The sequence below is a fragment of the Corvus hawaiiensis genome, chromosome 18 (genome assembly GCF_020740725.1).
Source record: "Corvus hawaiiensis isolate bCorHaw1 chromosome 18, bCorHaw1.pri.cur, whole genome shotgun sequence".
Classification (NCBI taxonomy): Eukaryota; Metazoa; Chordata; class Aves; order Passeriformes; family Corvidae; genus Corvus; species Corvus hawaiiensis.
Window position 1 is genome coordinate 11,806,281 of NC_063230.1, and position 17,632 is coordinate 11,823,912.

Here is a 17,632-nt window from a genome sequence, read left to right on the forward strand (position 1 = left end):
GGTGCCGGCTCATTCTGCCATCATTTGAGGCAGAATGAGTGTCCAACATTTGAGGATGGAGTTTGGGGGATATATCCCTGCCCTCACAGGTGGGAAAAGATGAGTCAAGCCTGAGAAATATCAGAAAGTCTAAAAACAACCCAATTCTCTGCCCACAGAAAATCCACATAGGAGCTGTTGGTGGTTGGAAAGGCTTTGGTGAAACATCCTGAAGATCTGTTGCTCCCTATTTCTGCTCACTCCTCCCTAATCCATCTCTTACAGTAACCCAGAGTTGGGGTCCACATGGTGACATGTAGACCTTGGACACTCGTGTTTGGTGCCAGGAGGTGGCACATTGCCAGCAGTGTCATTGAGCTGTGCCAAAAGCAATAAACACCCTGAAAATGGAAGCTTCTTAAGGGTGGGTGCAATTAATGAGTTTGTTCGAGGGAAAACAGAGCTGGAAGCAGCATCCAGCAGTGGTGGAGATTAGAGAAAAGCCTGCTTGGACCAGCCACGTTGGAGCAGCTATACAGGAGCACTTCATCCATATGTAAATACTGCTACCAGAATTCCAGCACAGCTCCAGCCCCCAGAGCGATGAGAAGTTATCAGCTGAGCAAACTCTGCTTGTTTAATTTTCTGTTGCCTTCAGGAACATTCACCTCGCCCAAATGCTCTGCCTGGAGGAAGGAGACATTCCTCAGGCTCCCCCTCCCATAGGATCCACATGGATTCACAGGAGCAAGAGGAGACCGGCCTCATCCCACACTGAGGGTATTTCCCAGGTTAATTCAGGTTGAGCTCTGGGCTGAAGCGAGTGCAGATGCAGATCCTCTCCGCTGACCTCTTTGCAAACTCCTCCTGCAAAATTGGCTTTTAGCAAAGCCACTTATCACCTTAACCATCTATTGATTCCCTGACTCCTGGCCAGAGCTCTCAGGATCCAGCAGCACGGGCAGGAGGAGCCGAGGAACACGACAGCGAAGGACGGCACCAAAACATGGGGTCAAAAAGGAGGCTCGGGGAGACCTTCTGGCTCTCTATAACTCCCTGAGAGGAAGGAACAGCCAGGGTAGGGGTCAGGCTCTGCTCCCAGGGAACAAGGGACAAGAGGGAGCTGCTCCAAGTTGTGCCAGAGGAGGTTCAGATTGGATATTTGGGAAAACTCTTTCACTGAAAGGGTGGTCAGATACTGGAACGGGCTGCCCAGAGCAGGGTCGGAACCACCATCCCTGGAAGTGTTCAAAAGGTGTGGCACCTGGGGACATGTGCTGGTGAACATGGTGGCATTGGGTTAATGGCTGAACTCGGTCTTTCCCAACCTTAGTGATCCCATGGCTCAATTCCATCACCGAGCTGGGACCTGCCCAATGCAGCGCAGCGCCAGGACCCCCATCCCACATGGCAGCTGCAAGGAGAATAAACAAACAACACCCTCCCCACCAGCATCCCTCCCCAGGGAATCATCCACGTGACACATGTGCCACCTAAACCCGACAGGGACAGCCAGGAGTGGCCGGGAGCAGCAGCACCAGGACGTGGCTGCAGCAGGAGCTCGCTGCCTCCCGCCTTTCCCAGCACTATCGATCTCCCAGCAGTTACAGCCGGTATAATTTTTTGCTTAGCTTCAAATACCTGGCGATCATGAATTCTTTGGCCACAAGGTTATAAAGCATTCTCTAAAACATGAGGAAAAGATTAAGCCTGCTTATAGTTAATAATATACTGTACACTGTCTATCAAGCTGGCTGTTTGCTATTGAGAGCCTACTATTAGACACTTATTTAAAAGGCCTTTCAAGGCTTCCCAAGAAAGTGCAGTTATGCATTTTTTTTCTGGCAAGAACTACTATAGATAAACATCAATTCACTCCTGCGGATCACAGTTGCAGTAAATGAATTTTTCAGGAAGCTAAGTTCCATACAAAGCCTCCTCAAAGCTCCCATTTCACACCACATCAATGTTTTGGCCTCTGAGAAAGAAAAAGCTCGAAGGTTGCTTTATCCACAGCTAAATTATCAATTGTGGCTGCTTAAGAAAAAAATAAAAAAGAGAGTGCTTCAATGAGAAATCGGAGTGGGAGGTACACAGCACCTTGGCTAGGTGGTGATGCTGGGTGGAGACAAAATGGGGAAAGACAGGGATTTGCTGGGAATGGATCTGGACCCTCTATGATGGCGTTGGCAGCTCCAAAATCATTGCTGCGGCTCCGCATCACGATGGTGAGGAGGGAGCAACGAGCTCTGGGCCAGCTCAGCAGCCAAAGCCTGCACTCCGCTCTTTTACAGCTCTTGGAAGTGGCAGCCTGGGATTATCCATTATGAAGTGTGTCACCAAAAAAGCCCCACGCCGGTTGTAACCGTAACAGCCGCAGCTCCTTGGATCGCTCGCGGGGGTGGGATGGAGGGAGAGCTCAGCCCATGGATCCACAGCATGCCAGGAGCACCAACCCAGCGGTCCAAAAGTGCTTTTCAAAGCAGCTTCCTGGGATTCAGCCATGGGATAGGAAAGAGGCACAGGAAAAGCGTCTCAGCTCACCCCTACCTAACGATGCCCTTGTAATTTTGGTGTCTCACGGTGTTGCCACCCGCTGCCCACCCAATAACACAGTCCTTGGGGGGCACATCCCAACCCTGAGCTCCAGGACCTGCTGGCACTGTGGGAGCCAGGGTCATGCTAATATCCAGGACACTCCATCTGCTCTTTAAATAAAGAGATGCTGGGCTCTGTCATTATGGTTTAATTATTAGCCTAAAAAAAGACCAAAAGGCAGAAACCCTTCCAGGCTCAGGTTATGCATCCTAGTGGGAAGGGGATTCTTCAATAAGAGAAGGGATGGGCAGAGAAGACCACTGCTGTCAAAAGGTAAATTTGTATGGTCCCCACAGTGAGACCTAATGAACCCAAACACCCTGTGGTGCCCAAAATTATTGCGGCATCATACTTGGTTAAATGGCTCAAAAAATCAAGGAGGAAAAAGGAGAGGATGGTGTGCAGGTCTCGGGAATTCCAGATCAAATCCATGCAGCTTTGGAGCAGCACATGGGGTTGTACCTGGGACTGGCTGGGGTACAAATTCATACACCCAAAATGAATCATAGAATAAAAAATGTTTTGGGTTGAAAGGGACCTTGAACGTCATCTCTTTCCTCCTCCTGCCATGAGCGCAGGGACCTTCCACTATCCCAGGTTGCTCCAAGCCCTGTATAATCTGGTCTTGAATACTTCCAGGGATGGGAACCCTGGAATAAACCCTGAGCTGCAGAGGAGCAGTCCCCTTGCATGGCCTCAAAGAGCAAAGGAAGCAGCAAAGCACCACTTCCAGCCCCACCTGTGCCATTTGCTCCCACCGTGGCAGACCCAGCTCCCACAGGGCAGCAGAACCAGCCCTGGAGCTGCTTTGGGTCAATCCTGTCTGGAGCAATGATACTAAAACCCAGGGCCCATCAGGAATTCATTCACTCAGCTGCTAAACACAAGGACAATTTTTGGAGTTAATAAGTTACCAGAGGAGCCAAGAACTGGGCAAGTCCCCAGAGCAACTCCCACTGCCCTCATCAGGCACTAAACACCATCATCCCCATCAACGCTTTCCAAGCACCCTTATTTAATAAAAACCACCCAGCAGCCCCTCTACTCTTTGCAAAACTGTTTTTCTTCCAACTTCTGTCAGAAAATAAGCAGCAGATGCTCAAGAGAAGAAGCACATTTTCCATCACTAAAATAAACTTAATTTGGAAGTCCTGAACTTGTGACACCCATTGCTCTCCTGCAAATAAACCCACCAGGGATGATATAATTTGCATATTCAACCTTCTCACGGTGCTAATGATTTTAGGAGAGGCTGATACATCACCTGTGTCCACTGAGAGCAAACACCCATTACCTGCAGAGTTATTTCCAGGTTGTAGGAATGAGCCCTTGGGATTATGGCGCTGTAATAACTCCGGGCACTGCAAAGCTCCAGAGGAAACCTTGGAGCAAGGCTGGTTGTGACCAAAGATCAGCAAACACAGAGCACATGAGTGCTCAGATGGGAGCTGGAATAGGCTGTGGCACCCAACAGCATCAGGAATCCATTTCCATGTTCACATCCCCATCTCCAGGATCCCCAGCACCAGCCAGAGGCCTCAGCACATTTCTCGCGATGCTTACATCACCACCTCATCAAATCAACAAAAAAACTACGTTTATAAATTCAGAAATGCTCCAAAAATTTTAAAGAAGAGGCCACACTTTCAAGAAAGAAATGAAGAAAACAAAAAAAAATCTACCAGGAGCAATTCCTCACCCCCAGCCACAATCCTAATTGATCCGAGAGAGAATATTTATTTAGGTTAAGGAGACAGCCAGAAGGCACAAGTTTTAAAAGTAAAATCCCAAAGGGCTCAGGGCAAACCCATGCAAATTATCATCGCAATGAGTTCTTATCTATATCAATATCTGCCAGTGAGAGAGTCCCCAGCCAGCCCCCACAGAGCCATCGTACCCTGGTGATGCTCTTCCCAACATTACACTGATGAGACTTTTAGCTTTTCTGTTATTAAAAAACAGAATTTGATTTTCAGGGAGTCCTGTGATGGTGGTTGTTAAGCACTTGACTGGCTTCAAGCCAAAATTTTGACCCAGAGGATTCCAGTACAAAAACCTACTAATTTATTATTAAAAAATAATATTTATTTCCTGCATGTCTTTACAAAAAGAAACACATGCAGTTTATCAAGAGGCAGTGAAATATGTCAACTTTGGAATTTTCTAGTGCCCAAGTAATCAAAACCAAATAATTTAGAAAATAAATAAATAAAGCTTTTGCCCAGGTGCCCCACTCAGTATTTAACTTTCCATGGGGATCCAGCTCTTTTTAATGATGAAATCAAAAGCTATTCCCTCAGAAACTTTACTCACAGGCAGGAATTCAGCCGGAATATTTCTTCATCCCACCAGAGTTCATTCCCTGCTCTCCCACAAGCTCATCCTGGTGGCCTTCAGAGAGGGGAGCTCCACGCAGGATGCTCGGGAAGAGGTGAATGAAATACCCCCAGAATGTCAAATTTTCTGTGTAAGGTTTGGCGAGCGGTAAGTAAATGTTTTCCATCGATAACAAGATAGTTAAATCAAAGCTTCAGCGGGCCCTGAGCAGCAGCATGGATTTCCCACCCAATCAGTGGATGGATCAAATACCTGGCACGAGGCTGCAGATAATCCCAGCGATTTATTTTGGGGGAGCCAGGGCGAGGGAAGGCGGGGGGGAGGCTCCAGCCCCGGCGAGGATTTGCGTATTAGTAAAAACAAACAATCCTGTAAATAACGAGCCCCTCGTCCTGTCTCCACCACGCTCCTCTTATTGAGTGAGTCAGATGTTCTGCTGATTAAAAATTGATCCATTTCAAAATCTAATCAACAGAATAGGATTCTTTCATATGTTATCAAGGCAGATGCTGACAACAAAAACCAAACCTGTTATTAACCCATGAACCCCGATGACCTGAACCTGGCTGGGCCCTGCAACTGTAAATTATTCAGTAGTCCAAGAGCAATACCCGTAAGCCTGATGAATTTACGCCCCGACCGGAGCTGGTGGGGGTTAAAGCCAATATCACAGACCCGGGGGTCCCTGGGGACACGGTTCATGACACGCTGCCACTCTGTGTCATGCCTGGGAATACATTACTGGCATCTGCTCGCCTTCGCCTTGCAAATGTCTAGCCCCCTTTTTTTTTTTTTTGGTAGGGTTTTTTTTTTTGTTTTTAAATGACTTTCCAGCTTCAGCACAGCCCTGGGGGGAGTGGAACCCCTCAGTCCTGCTGGTCTCTGCCCAAACCCTGTGTAACCACCGCCACGGAGCAAATGGTTTGTGTCCCTGCTTCAGCCATAGCCCAGCACTCGTCGTTCAGTGCCTCACTCAGCCATGAGGAACAGGAAAACTGGGGGGACAACTGGGATTTATCTTGATTTAACTCATTGTTTTTAAGCCCCATTGGCACCCCTGGCCCACGCTGCTCAACCCAGCATGGAGACATCGCCATCGGGTGATGCCACTGCTTGGTGGCATCTCACTTTGTGGGCTGGTGACAGTCCTACATGGTCACGCCAGGGCACTCATGTACTGCTGGCTTGTCCCTCCCCAAAAACACCCAAAAGATGATGATGATGCAGAGAAACCCCGGCTCTGACACAGATTCCAACTCGGAATCACTGCCAGAGGCATCACCACAGCATCACTCGGTTCCCCAAGCCTCAAACCAACATCTTTCCCCAAGTTTTGGGGGAAAGCAGCAGTTTTAAGCACGGATTCTAAAGCTTTTTGAGGCAAAACCCCCTGCCCAGCACTGCTGAATCCTCTATTTCCTCCCCTGAGCTGCCCAGGTGCTGCCCCAGGCTGGCTGATCCTCCTGGCTGGAATCAGAATGGGAAAAAATTGGCGCCGCATAAACCAAGTTCAAAGATGACAGCTCTTCTCTTAAACAGTAATATATTTATAAGCGTAATGACTTTCTGACCTCTCCTTAAAGCCCAAATAACCCCTGGGGAGTCCCCTCAGACTGGCCACAATCGATCCTGGCTGGGCTGCAGCTCCCAGACAGTGGCACCTCCTGGGGCAGCTCCAGGCAGGAGGCAAGACCCCTCCTGCTCCCCCCAAAATTCCACCAGGTGCCAGCACCACGCTGGGGTTGTTCTGTTATTTAATAGTGAGGCCCCACCATCCTTCACCCCACAACCTCAGGGGGAGCCCAGCTGCCACCATAAGGCTAAAACCGCCAAATATTGGCCTTTTTTCTCTATATTAAATCCAAAAGTGCTTTAAAAACTACACAGAGCACTGCTGGCAGTGCCCACAGGGATGCTCCTGGACACTCTGGAAGGGAAGCCCAGGCTCTTCCCCAGCAGGGATTTTGGAGCACTGTGCCCTTCCTGGCATGCTGGAGTCACAGCCCATTCCTGCAGCCCCAATGTCAGTGCACAGACGTCACCTCCATCAATTCTGGATCCAAAGAGGACTAAAAAGCCAGCGGAAACAGAGCAGTTTTATCCTTTTTAAAAGCCTGCCTGGATAAAGACTCCTGGCTGGACATCCCCACAGCCAGAGCAGGTGGGTTCCCCCTGCTTTGGGATCCCTGGATCAAACCCTGGCAGCTGCATCCCCACATCCCTCCTTGTGCATGGCCCAGCCTGCACGGATCCCCCCAGCACTTCAGCATCCTTACAGGGATGTGCCCACGGATACCAGAGTGATTCAGACATGGAGAGCACAGCAGGGTTTTGTCTCTTAATAAACCAGATTTTCTATAAAATTCCATCATACCACAAGGCAAAACGGGCAGCAAGTCTTGGAGGAGGAACTGAGGGATGCATCCAGTCTGGAGCAGCCCCATCCTGGCCCAGCCAGAGACCCATGCCCACAATCTGCAGGGGTACACAGGAACAGCTGCTGGTTTGCCTCACCATCCTCCTCCTCCTGGCCGGGGCAGCCCAGCTCACCCAGCACTGACCTCGGCTCCCTCCTCCCCATCCCATAATCACACTTGCGCAAAGCCGCTGCCGTACATAAGGAAAAGAGGAAACATCCTTGGAGAGCCTCACAATCAGACAATTTTTAAGATCATGGAGCATTAAACCATTCCCAATAGGGTTTACTAATCAAACAGCCAAATCCTTCATAACCAACCAATCCCTACAGAGCAATTAAATCCTTCCCCTTTAAAACACTTGGCACGCCGTCTGGGGAGAAAAAGAAAAATTTGCAAAATTCATTTGATAAATTAACCAGGGAAAAGAAAGAAGTGAATCAAGCTTTGTTCTTTTCATTTTTTTTAATTATGGAATTCACAATGCCTGAATAATGTTTAATAAGAACTATGAAAATTCCTAACAGTATTACAACACAACACAAAAGAATTAACCTGGTTACCGTGAAAAATTGCATATTTAATTAAGAACAGAGAGTTCAAAACTATCCAGAGATTTCAAAAGTACCGTTGCCTAAGGGGCTAAATTACACGCTCGCAGTGCTGCTAACAGGGCTGGAGCGCGCAATCATTACCCAAGTGTCCCCATTAAGTGACAATGGGCAGATGACATCAAATTCATTTCAAAAGCAACAGGAATTGAAGCGTTCGCTTGGGTAGTGGAAAGGAAAGCGACTATCCTGCTGGTATAAACCAGACCCCTTGTTGATAAAGGCAATAATTAAAGAATAATGTTAATTAGCTGCTTTTATTTGAAGGAAAAGTGCGGTGGCAGGAGACGCTGCCTCAGCGGCGTGTGCCGAGCGGAGAGCGGAGCCGGCAGAGCCGGACACGAGCTGGAGCCGTGCCCAGGGCACAGCCCCGCCGCCCCGGGCACCCGCCAGCCCTCGGCTCTGCCAGGAATGGGACTGGGAGGAGTTTGGATGGGTTGGCATCAACAGAGCACAGCCCCGCTCTGGTGCCAGAGGAAGGGAATGGGAGCAGCGCGGCCACAGCATCCCACTCCATCCCATCCCAACAAATGTGACATCAGCAGCCACTCGTGGGGAGAGACCCCCGCAGACTCACAGAGTCATGGAGTGTGCTGAGCTGGAAACAGCCGAAAGGATCGGAGTCCAACCCCTGCCCCTGCATAGGCACTCCAACAATCCCACCCTGGCAGCGCTGTCCAAACGCTCCTGGAGCTCTGGCAGCCTTGGGGCCGTGCCCGAACAGCCTTTTCCTGATACCCAACCTAACCCTCCCCTGGATGCAGCTTACCCCCACCATCCCGAGGGAGAGCTACAGCACAGGGGTCTCCACCAGCCTGTCTCCTGGAGGGCACCATTCTCCACTGACCCCATCCCAGCCGCCGTGCTGGGCATCACAGGGGGCTTTTAGCCCAACCTGTGTCCCCACAGAGCCCACGGCTTCTCCCTCAGTCAAGAAACTGGGGGGACGAGAGAGGTAATAATGACCCAGCTCCCAGGGCTGCAGCAATGTTTGTGCAGCGCTCCCAGAGCCGCAGACGGAGGCAGCTCTCCCCGTCAGCGTGATTAATAAGGAATAAATGTCCTCTGCAGCCAGGCTGAGCAATAACACCCCGGCTCTGCTCCGTGCTTACAGCACACATTACAAGCCCTGCTGCCAGCGCAGGTAATACTTTATTATGTTATCCCGGTGGAAGAAAACAAAGGATGCTCGAGGTCCTGACTTTGGTGTAAAACCACGGGAGCGTTACCAAAGGCAACGGCGGCATGCTCGGAGCGGCTGACGTATGGCACAGCTCCCACCAGAGGGACATTTATCCGGGGTTCAAATTGGTTATTTACTTTTTTGGGGATCTGTGTTGCAGGAGGAATGGCTGGCACAGGCACACGCCAGGAGTTAAATATTAAATTGGCCCCGCTCTCGCTTAAATCACAGCAAAGTCAGTGCTCAGGGGTGCTGGGGCAGCTTTGGGGAAATCACTTAGTGCTGCACCAAAGTAGTCAAAAAAATAATTAAACAGCAAGGCCATGTTAAAGAATAAAAGGCACCGAATCCATTTTGGGAGGAGGTGTCAGCACATCCAGGGAAGCTCAGCTTAAAAAAGCCACCAGTGGTGGGAATATTGACTATTGCAAAGCAGGAGTCAGGCAGGCACAGCCAAAATAATTCACATGAAATACAGAGATGAGGTTGAAGGAGCCCATCATCACACACTGCCCTTCTGATGGGGATCCTGCCTGAAAAACTGGGCTGAGCAGTTATTGCCTCCCGTCACCCTCCATCCTGAGCTGGGACTTGTGGGCACTGGATGTGGCTGACTTGGCAAGCTCTGCTGGAGCTCTTCCTGCAGAGATGCCCCCGAGGACCCTCTGGATGGGCAAACAGTCCACCTTTCCCCAGAGAAACTCAATGCTCAGCCCTGTGCTCCCATCCACTGAGCCCTGAGACATGGGCTGAGGCACCCACAGCCCCTATTCACCCCAAACCCTCACCCAGAACCAGAGCCAAGCCAGGAGAGGGGGAATCACATCCTGAAAGGGATCTCCAGCAAGCCAGAGCCAGCACATGGCCAAATCCTGCTTCCCACATTGTGCTGTCTTGGAAATACAGAACAAAAGCTGCAGGAAAACGTGCACCACAAAAAAAAAAAAAAGAAGGTTATTAAAGAAAACTCAGTCACAGATCCTGTTGCAACACACAGGAAAAAGTGTTACGAAAGGGGAAAACTTTTTAATAAAGTCTGCAAGTATATATTCCTCCTTTATCAACCTCAAGATTTATTGACCCGAGGAGCCATATTGACTGAATAAATCTTGATAATGACCCCAGCAGAAGTCAATACCTGCTTATTATCTCCCAAGTTGGGGAATTACATCTTTCGGTAATAGGAGCAGGATGGTACAAAATGTTCTGAGAAACTTCACCCGGGCTTTTAGGGTGGGGAATGGATGTCTCTAATGTGCCTTTTCCTGTCCCAGAGGGAATGTGCTACACCATGAGCTGCAGCGTGGGTTCTGTCTCCAGGTCTGGTGCGGGGGGAGTACACACCCATCGCTTCCAAATCCTAAATAAATCCCATTTCAAGGCATGCTGAGGAGCAGGATGCTGCAGCTCAGCCTCCCTCCCTGCAAACAATGGCCTTGCAATTTCAATTTGCTGTGTTGTGGAGGCAGCTCCCAGGATAATTCCCCGAAATTTGGGATGTAGGAATTCCTGCAGCCAGGGATGTGGCGCCATGATTATACCAGCACCCAAGGGAGGAGGGGAGAAGCACCAGTGCCATCCCTTGGGACATGCAGCCACCTCTGGGAACCCAAATACATCGATTTTCTCCAGCCAGCAAAACCAGGAGTGGAAAATAGGGGAGCAGAGCTGCCCTTGGAGCCCCCAAACCCACAGGTAAGCAAAGCCTCCTGCACATAAAGATGATGCTTCTTTTGCCAACAGCCAGCTTCCCATTCAGCAGAGAAAACAGGAGCCCTGGGACCAGCACACACAACACTTTGCCTGTGTTTTTATTCCAGGTCTCTGCAGACAGCAAGAAAAATTAACTGAAGGGAGCAGCTCTGTGCCAACATATGGAGGGAGATGCATGGCGAGTTCCGCAGGCTCTGCTGAGGTTTTCTAGTTAAGCAAGTGCCTCCTGAAGGACTGGCGGGCTGGGAGTGCACTGCCTCCTAATCTGCTCGTAAATAATAATTGGCATCACCCAGGGCTTTAACATTCTGCTCCACCCGCGGCGCAGGAGCCGTGCCCAGCCCTGCCAAACCCATGCCGAGGTGATGCCGCAGCCCTGGCACTCCTGGGAGCAGCTCCCTGCTCCCCATCCCGTGGGGCACCTACACAAGAGGCACCCCATGGCCCCCACCCCTCACCACTGTCCCCCATTTCAGTGGGCACAGCAACCCTGAGCACTCCACTCTGTCCCCACACCCCTCTCCAAGCTGGAACACCCACCAGGAGAGGGCCGGGCTTGTGCTCGTCCCTGCAGTCCCACAAAAATCAAATTATATTTCCATCCTTGTCCCCTCTCTGCCTCTTGGTCACAATCCCTCTCTTCCCCTCCTTTTTTCCAAGGCCACAGAGACAATCCACTAAACTGGATCAGGAGGCCAGCATGTACATCTCTAATGGGCTGCAGCACGCACACAATTAATTAATGGATTTATTAATTAGGGAAGAAGTCACTCTCCAGGCTGGAATTGGGGTCACCAGTTTCTAAAGTGAGAACTGTGGTGCTAAAGATAAACTCTCATTTTCTGCAGCTCTTCTTGTCTGGCAGCATCTCAATTATTCAGCCAGAAAAAAAAAATTAAAAGAAAAAAAATCAGATTTCACTTCAGGAACTTCACAGTCTGACTTTCTGGCAACGCTCAATCCTGACCCCAGAGCAGGTGGGACCAGAAACATGGCCCATCTCCTCCTCCCTGCACATATAAATTGGAAATAGTAGAAATATCAGGTATTAATGAAGGATTTATGGGGGTGGGATGGATGTGGCACCTCAGGCTGTCCCAAGCAGGGAGCTGTGGTGGAGGCACAGAGGAAGGGGACACCATGAGGTGACAACAACAGTGACATTCTGAATGCTCCAGACACCGAGGTTTGAACTTGTTGATGTTGGAGCATCAGCATTTCAGTGACCAGTTCAGCTGGACCTCCTTGGGGCACATGGAAGGAGCATTTCCAGCTGCCATAGCCCTCGATCCCTAAGGAAACAGAGCTCCTGCGTGAAGGACAGAGGCATCACCTGTGTCCCCACCAACAGGGCACAGCCCTGCAGGAGACAGCAGAGAATCCACCTGAAGAGCTCTGGTCACTGGGAAGCTCCCAGGAGGAGCACACAACCATCAGACAACAGCCAAGCCAACCATGAGACAGACATCTGCCGAGGCCCCGGCTCCGTCAGTGCCACTGCGCCCAAATTCAGATTAATTGTTCAGACCAGATGATTCCGCAGCCAATGCTCCCCACGCCCCACTGCACCGGGAGCAGCTGGAGCCACTGGAAAGCACAAACTGCATTCCCAACCTCACAGGACTTCTCAGCCAGCCCCGGGCACTGCCTGCACTTCCATAAACCCAGAGATTTCAGCTTGGAAAGAAAAATCCCTGCAAGACGGGGGCACCCAGAGCCCCCTTGGGCTCCCCCCACTTTTGCTTGGGCACAGTGGCCACAGCCACCATCCCAGCCACCAGCAGGGATGGAAGGTGTTGGGTGTTGGAGATGCTGGAGGAAACTGGAATGTCCCACCAGTGTCCCCATAAGAGCCCTAAAAACACAGAGCACCCTGAGCATTTGCAGAGGTGAAGCTCCCCCAGTCACAGCCCCAGAAATGCCTTGGCCTCCCCCCAGGGTTATCCTGCTGCTCCACAAGAATGCAGTTAAGTTTATTAGTCCAAGCTCCAGGAATGAAGCTCCAGCCAAGAGGACTGATAGCTTATTTACTGCTGTCGTCTATATAAAGCAGAATTTTGACACATTGTTAAATGATGCACATTTAGATAAGTCAAGCTGTCATATCATTTAATGGATGTCTAAACTCCCTCTGTAGCTGATATGTAAAATTTATGCACTCCAGAATATCAGAAGGTTATAATATTTTAATCACATCCACAGTTGTGGATTTTTAATTTTTTTTTTTTTTTTTACCTCCTTCTCCCCTAAACTTTAAACAGCAAAAACACTTCATCAACCAGACCACGCTCCGAGGCTCCCGGCTCTCCACCATCCGGCAGAGCCGCCGAAGTTTCTGCCCAACTCCGGCACGCGGAGAGAGAGCATTTGCATTCCGGGAAATAAACCCAAGAACATTTTATTTGACGAGAACCAAAGGCTTGGAGCCGTGTAGCCAGAGCTCATCTGCATAATGAGATGTGAAGACATTTATAAAAGATGGCTCTAATCGCTCTCGCTCGCCGTTGTATTTATTACCCCAAATCAGCAGCTCGCAACTCTTTGCCCATTTTTTGCCGTTTTAATGCAGAACGGGTTGGATTGGAGCAGCACCCGGCACGCAGAGCATTCCATAAATCCATACGGTGCTGACCAGAACGCAATAAACCCCGAGCAAATTAAACCCCAAAACCCCCATGAAGGTATGAATCCCGCTCTGACTATCACACACAAGAAAGCTGTAAAAAAATACTGCATTAGTAATGTACACAATAAACCAATCTCATAACCCGGTGAAATACATCTGGTATTATCTTTGATAGAATTTTATCTCTTCTCATTTCCGCGACTCTCTGCCGTAAAAGGGCTCAGCGCCGTTTCGATCCGAGCGCTGCCGAGTGGCACATTATCCCTGTGTTTTCCATATGCCCACCATTCATCAGGGCGACTCAAACTCTGCCATTCCCGGCCAGCCCCAGGCCACCAGAGCTGCTCAGACACATCCATTAAAAAGGAAGGGAAAAAAAAAAAAAAAAAAGGGGGGGGGGAAGCTCTTGGAAGAATAATAAATGGATTACTTGCCTTCCTTTTTTTTTCCTTCCCCCTCTTGTTTTCCTTTTTTTTTTTTTTTTTTTTTTTTTAATGGAGGGCATTAGGCCAAGCTGGCACAAGGTCACCTTTCCCAACGTGATCCCGGCGAGGCGGCAGAACTGCTGCCTGGACAGAAGTCAATCGCTGCTGCTCCCTCTCCAGCTCCGCACCCAGCCACAGGCACCGGCCAGGCGGAACGGCGGGGAAGGAAGCAGAGCCGCCACCTTCCAGCCCACCTCTCCCTCCGGCAAAGTTCGCCCCCGACAGACCCACGGCAAAGTAGCTGCCAATATTTATCTTTAAATAAAGGTTCTGCGCGCACCCAGGAAAAGTCATTAGCGCGATTTAGCGAGGAACGCTTTTGTATCCGAAGCGCTTAGAGCCGTAATCCCTTCCCGGCCACAATGCCAGAACTGAGCAGTCATGGCAAACCCACCGGCCGAGGTACCTGCGGTACTTTTCGGGTCGCGTAGCGCAGATGCAGCACGTAATCTGCTTAAAAGCCAAAATGTATTAATGCTGGAACTGTTGATCCAGTACCGGAGCCCCATAAATCGCATTTCAATTTGTTTACTCTCCTCCGAAGCATGCTGCATTTTAAACTCCGGAATATCCTACGGGGATAAACCCATTTAATATCCGTGGAAATGCGCGTTTCGGTTGTTGTAGCGGCTCCAGGTTGGGTTTCATCCCATTATGTCGGGAGAGCCATTGTGTTAATTATCCACCTCCTATTTAAGGTGCGCATTTAAGGTCACAAACTGTCAGCAGCCCCTGGCAACCTTCCCCCGCACACGGTAACAAAGGACTTACCGGGAATTTCACAGACCGAGGGTACCACGGTGGGATACGGCGGCCGTGACCTGCCCGGAGCCACAAAGGAGCTGCCTCCCCCCCGCCGCCTCCATCCCCGGTCCGAGCGGCACCGCCTGGTACCGACCGCCTTCCCGGCGCTCAGGGCTGGCCGAGCCCCCGCACCGGCCCCGCGCACCGGCCCTGGATAACAATGGGAGGGCGGCGGGGCTCCGGGCAGCCCCGCTCCGCCATCCCCGCATCCATCACCGCAACCGCGCGGCTCTGCCCGCCCCGAGAGCGCCGGGGGATGCGGGGACAGAGCCGCTCCCGCTGCGGGCGGCTCCGGGGACACTTCGCAGCCCGCGGGCACCTGCGGCTCCGCTCGGCGGGCGGGGACCGCCAGAAACTTGGCGGGGCGGCGCGGGGGGCCGCGCTCCCCGCAACTTCATCCCGCGCAACTTCCCTCCCTCCTCTTCCTCCCTCCCTCCCGCCGGGGCGGAGCGGCGGCCGCCCCCCGGCCCCGCTGTCACCTCGGGGGCGGCGGGGCGGGGGCCGGGGCTCCATCGCGGCTCCATCGCCGCTAGCGCTGCTCCATGCTCTGCTCCAGGCTCCCGGGCGGGCGGCGCCGAACAAAGAGCGGCGGCGGGGATCAATTTCTGATACCTATCGATGGGGAAGGGCGGGCGGAGGGAGGGGGGCGGGCGCGGGGGGAGAGGAAGGGAGGGAGGGACGGGGAGGGGGGGGGGGGGGGGGAGTGATCCGGGCGGCCACCCCCATCCCTCCCTCCCGCCCGCCGCCAGCCCCGCGCCCGCCGCCGCCACCGACCTGGAGCCGGCGAGCATCAAACCGTGTCCGGTATCGACACATCGATCCCACGTCGGCGGCCATCTTGGGGGAGCCCGGTGGCGCGGAGGGGCGCGGAGCCGCGCGGAGCGAGGGGGGGGCCCCCGCCTGCCCGCCCGCCCCCACCGGGGGCGGCCCCGCCGCGCCCCGCCCGCGCCCCGCGGCGAGGAGGGATGGGGCACCCTCCCGGTCCACCCCTCTCCCCCTCGGGGCGACCCCCGAGCATCGCCCCCCGCGGCTCTCGGACACCGCCACCGCCCCCCCCACCATGTCTCAGTCCCGGGAAGGGGCGCGGAGCCCTCCGGGCGATGGATTTTTCCCGTCCAAATCAAGGTTTTTAGCTGGAAAAATCACCAGCCGGAAGCTGCCAGTTAAACTTTTCCAGGTTTGTTTGGTTTGTTCCCCCTCATCTGACCCTTCCAGCGCCTTTGACCTGCTGGGAATGGCTACAGCAAACACGCTCCCAGCGCTCCGCAACCAGAAACCCCTCAAATTCAAAAGCACCCCAAATTCAGGTTGGTTTAGAGCTGTATTTTGAAATTTCTCAATGGCTCTGAAGAATCCAACCAACTTCAGCAGAAGAATGGAACCCACCCCGCAGCGTCTGGGCACTGAAAACGGATGTCCCAGGAATTCCCTCCCTGCTTCCGCACCAAAAAAAAAAAAAGAACTTTACGTTTTCTACCCCAAGTTGCCCCATAGCCTGTTGTACTGACCACACCAGCATCCAAGGGGATGGAGAATTAATTCCCAATCCCATGGAGAAGCAGTACTCCCCATCAGAGCTGTGCCACAGTTGTGCTGGAGGGACCCCAGCCCCCCCCCGCCTCGGCTCAATTTTGAGCACAGAAGGACAGAGCTGCCCCTCGGGTGCATTTTGCAGGCGGGTATTTGCAGACCAAGGAAGTGCAGAGGTTTAATATCCCTGCCAAGGAGCAGGGAACACCCCAGGCCGTCGTGCAGGCAGCATGCACAGCTCTGCTCCTGGAGGGGCTTCTGTGACAACTCCACATCCCAGCTGCCCTCCCCGAGACCCAGCATGGGCAAACACTGCCCACCACCACCCCATGGAGGGGGTCCCCAGGTGTTCCCAGGGGTTCCCAAGCTGCTTTGCCTCCAAAGCTGCAGAGGACGAGGGCAGGATGTTCATCACTATCCTGGTCCCTTTGTCTTACCTGTCCCCTTTGGATCCCTGTGCTCGGAAGGGCTGGAGGGAGATGGTTGGAGCAGACACCAGCAAATCCAGAAGTGCTCCTGCAGTGGTCACTGCTCCTAAAACTCTGCTTGCTGCAGCAGATCTTGCAGTGCTGGAGCTGTTCTCTGCACAAGGCTGGGGAGGAAGCAGCCCCTCACTGCCCAGGTATCATCCTGCTGCTGGTCCCTGCATTTTGCAGGGCTCTTGGGATTCCACCAAATCCAAAAGTTTTTGGAAAAACCATTCCAGAGTTTGAGTTCAGAAGGCACCGAAGAAAAGAGACACCCTTCAAACTGCACCCTGCTCTGCAGGTGCCTCCGATTGGCACAGGGACAGGTCTGTTCCTGGGCCAGGAAAATTGTCCAAAAGGGTGAGGCAGACACCCAGAGTGACCTTGGCCCCACGCTGTAGCACAAACAGCCAGGAAATGATCTTGTTCTTCTCATCCTCTCCACTCAGAGAAATTCAGAGCTGCTCACAATCCCACAATTGCAAAACGCCTCAGGCAGAAGAACAAGTGAACAGAAAATCAAAGTTCAAAGAAAGATTTGTGGGAGCCAAGGCAGTTTGTGTCAGAGAGAGCCTGGATGCTCCTGTGAGCCCTGCACCAGCCTCTTCCCCACCTTCAGAGCTGGCTTGGAAAGGGGCAAATCCTTCTTATGGTCCTGCAACAAACACATTGCTGGAACTAGGGAACCCCAGAAGGAAATGCTGAGCTGAAATCCCAACCCTGGTGGCATCAACAGCAAATTCCATGGATGCTCTGAGACCCCAGCCACAAGTGCCCGGGTGCTGCTCCTACTTGAAGGCATCCAAGCAAAAACCTCCACATGTGCTCTGGGAAGTCAAGCGCTATAAATAGATCCCCTTATCCCCCCAAATCACAAAAATC

At 52.0% G+C, this 17,632-nt stretch overlaps 1 protein-coding gene across 4 annotated transcripts in view; it reads right to left on the reverse strand.

The window, feature by feature from the left end:
• CUX2 (cut like homeobox 2) overlaps positions 1–15,630 on the reverse strand; it is a 64,303-nt gene extending 48,673 nt beyond the window's left edge. For 2 of the 4 annotated variants that reach the window (XM_048322875.1, XM_048322871.1), the window contains exon 1: positions 15,528–15,630. In XM_048322875.1, the coding sequence (XP_048178832.1) occupies positions 15,528–15,590 (63 nt within the window). In that variant the 5' untranslated portion in view covers positions 15,591–15,630. Of the gene's footprint in view, positions 1–14,720; positions 14,857–15,232; positions 15,381–15,527 lie in introns of those variants that run through there. The other 2 variants (XM_048322872.1, XM_048322876.1) reach the window with 2 other exon arrangements.
• Between the last annotated feature and the right edge of the window lie 2,002 nt (positions 15,631–17,632).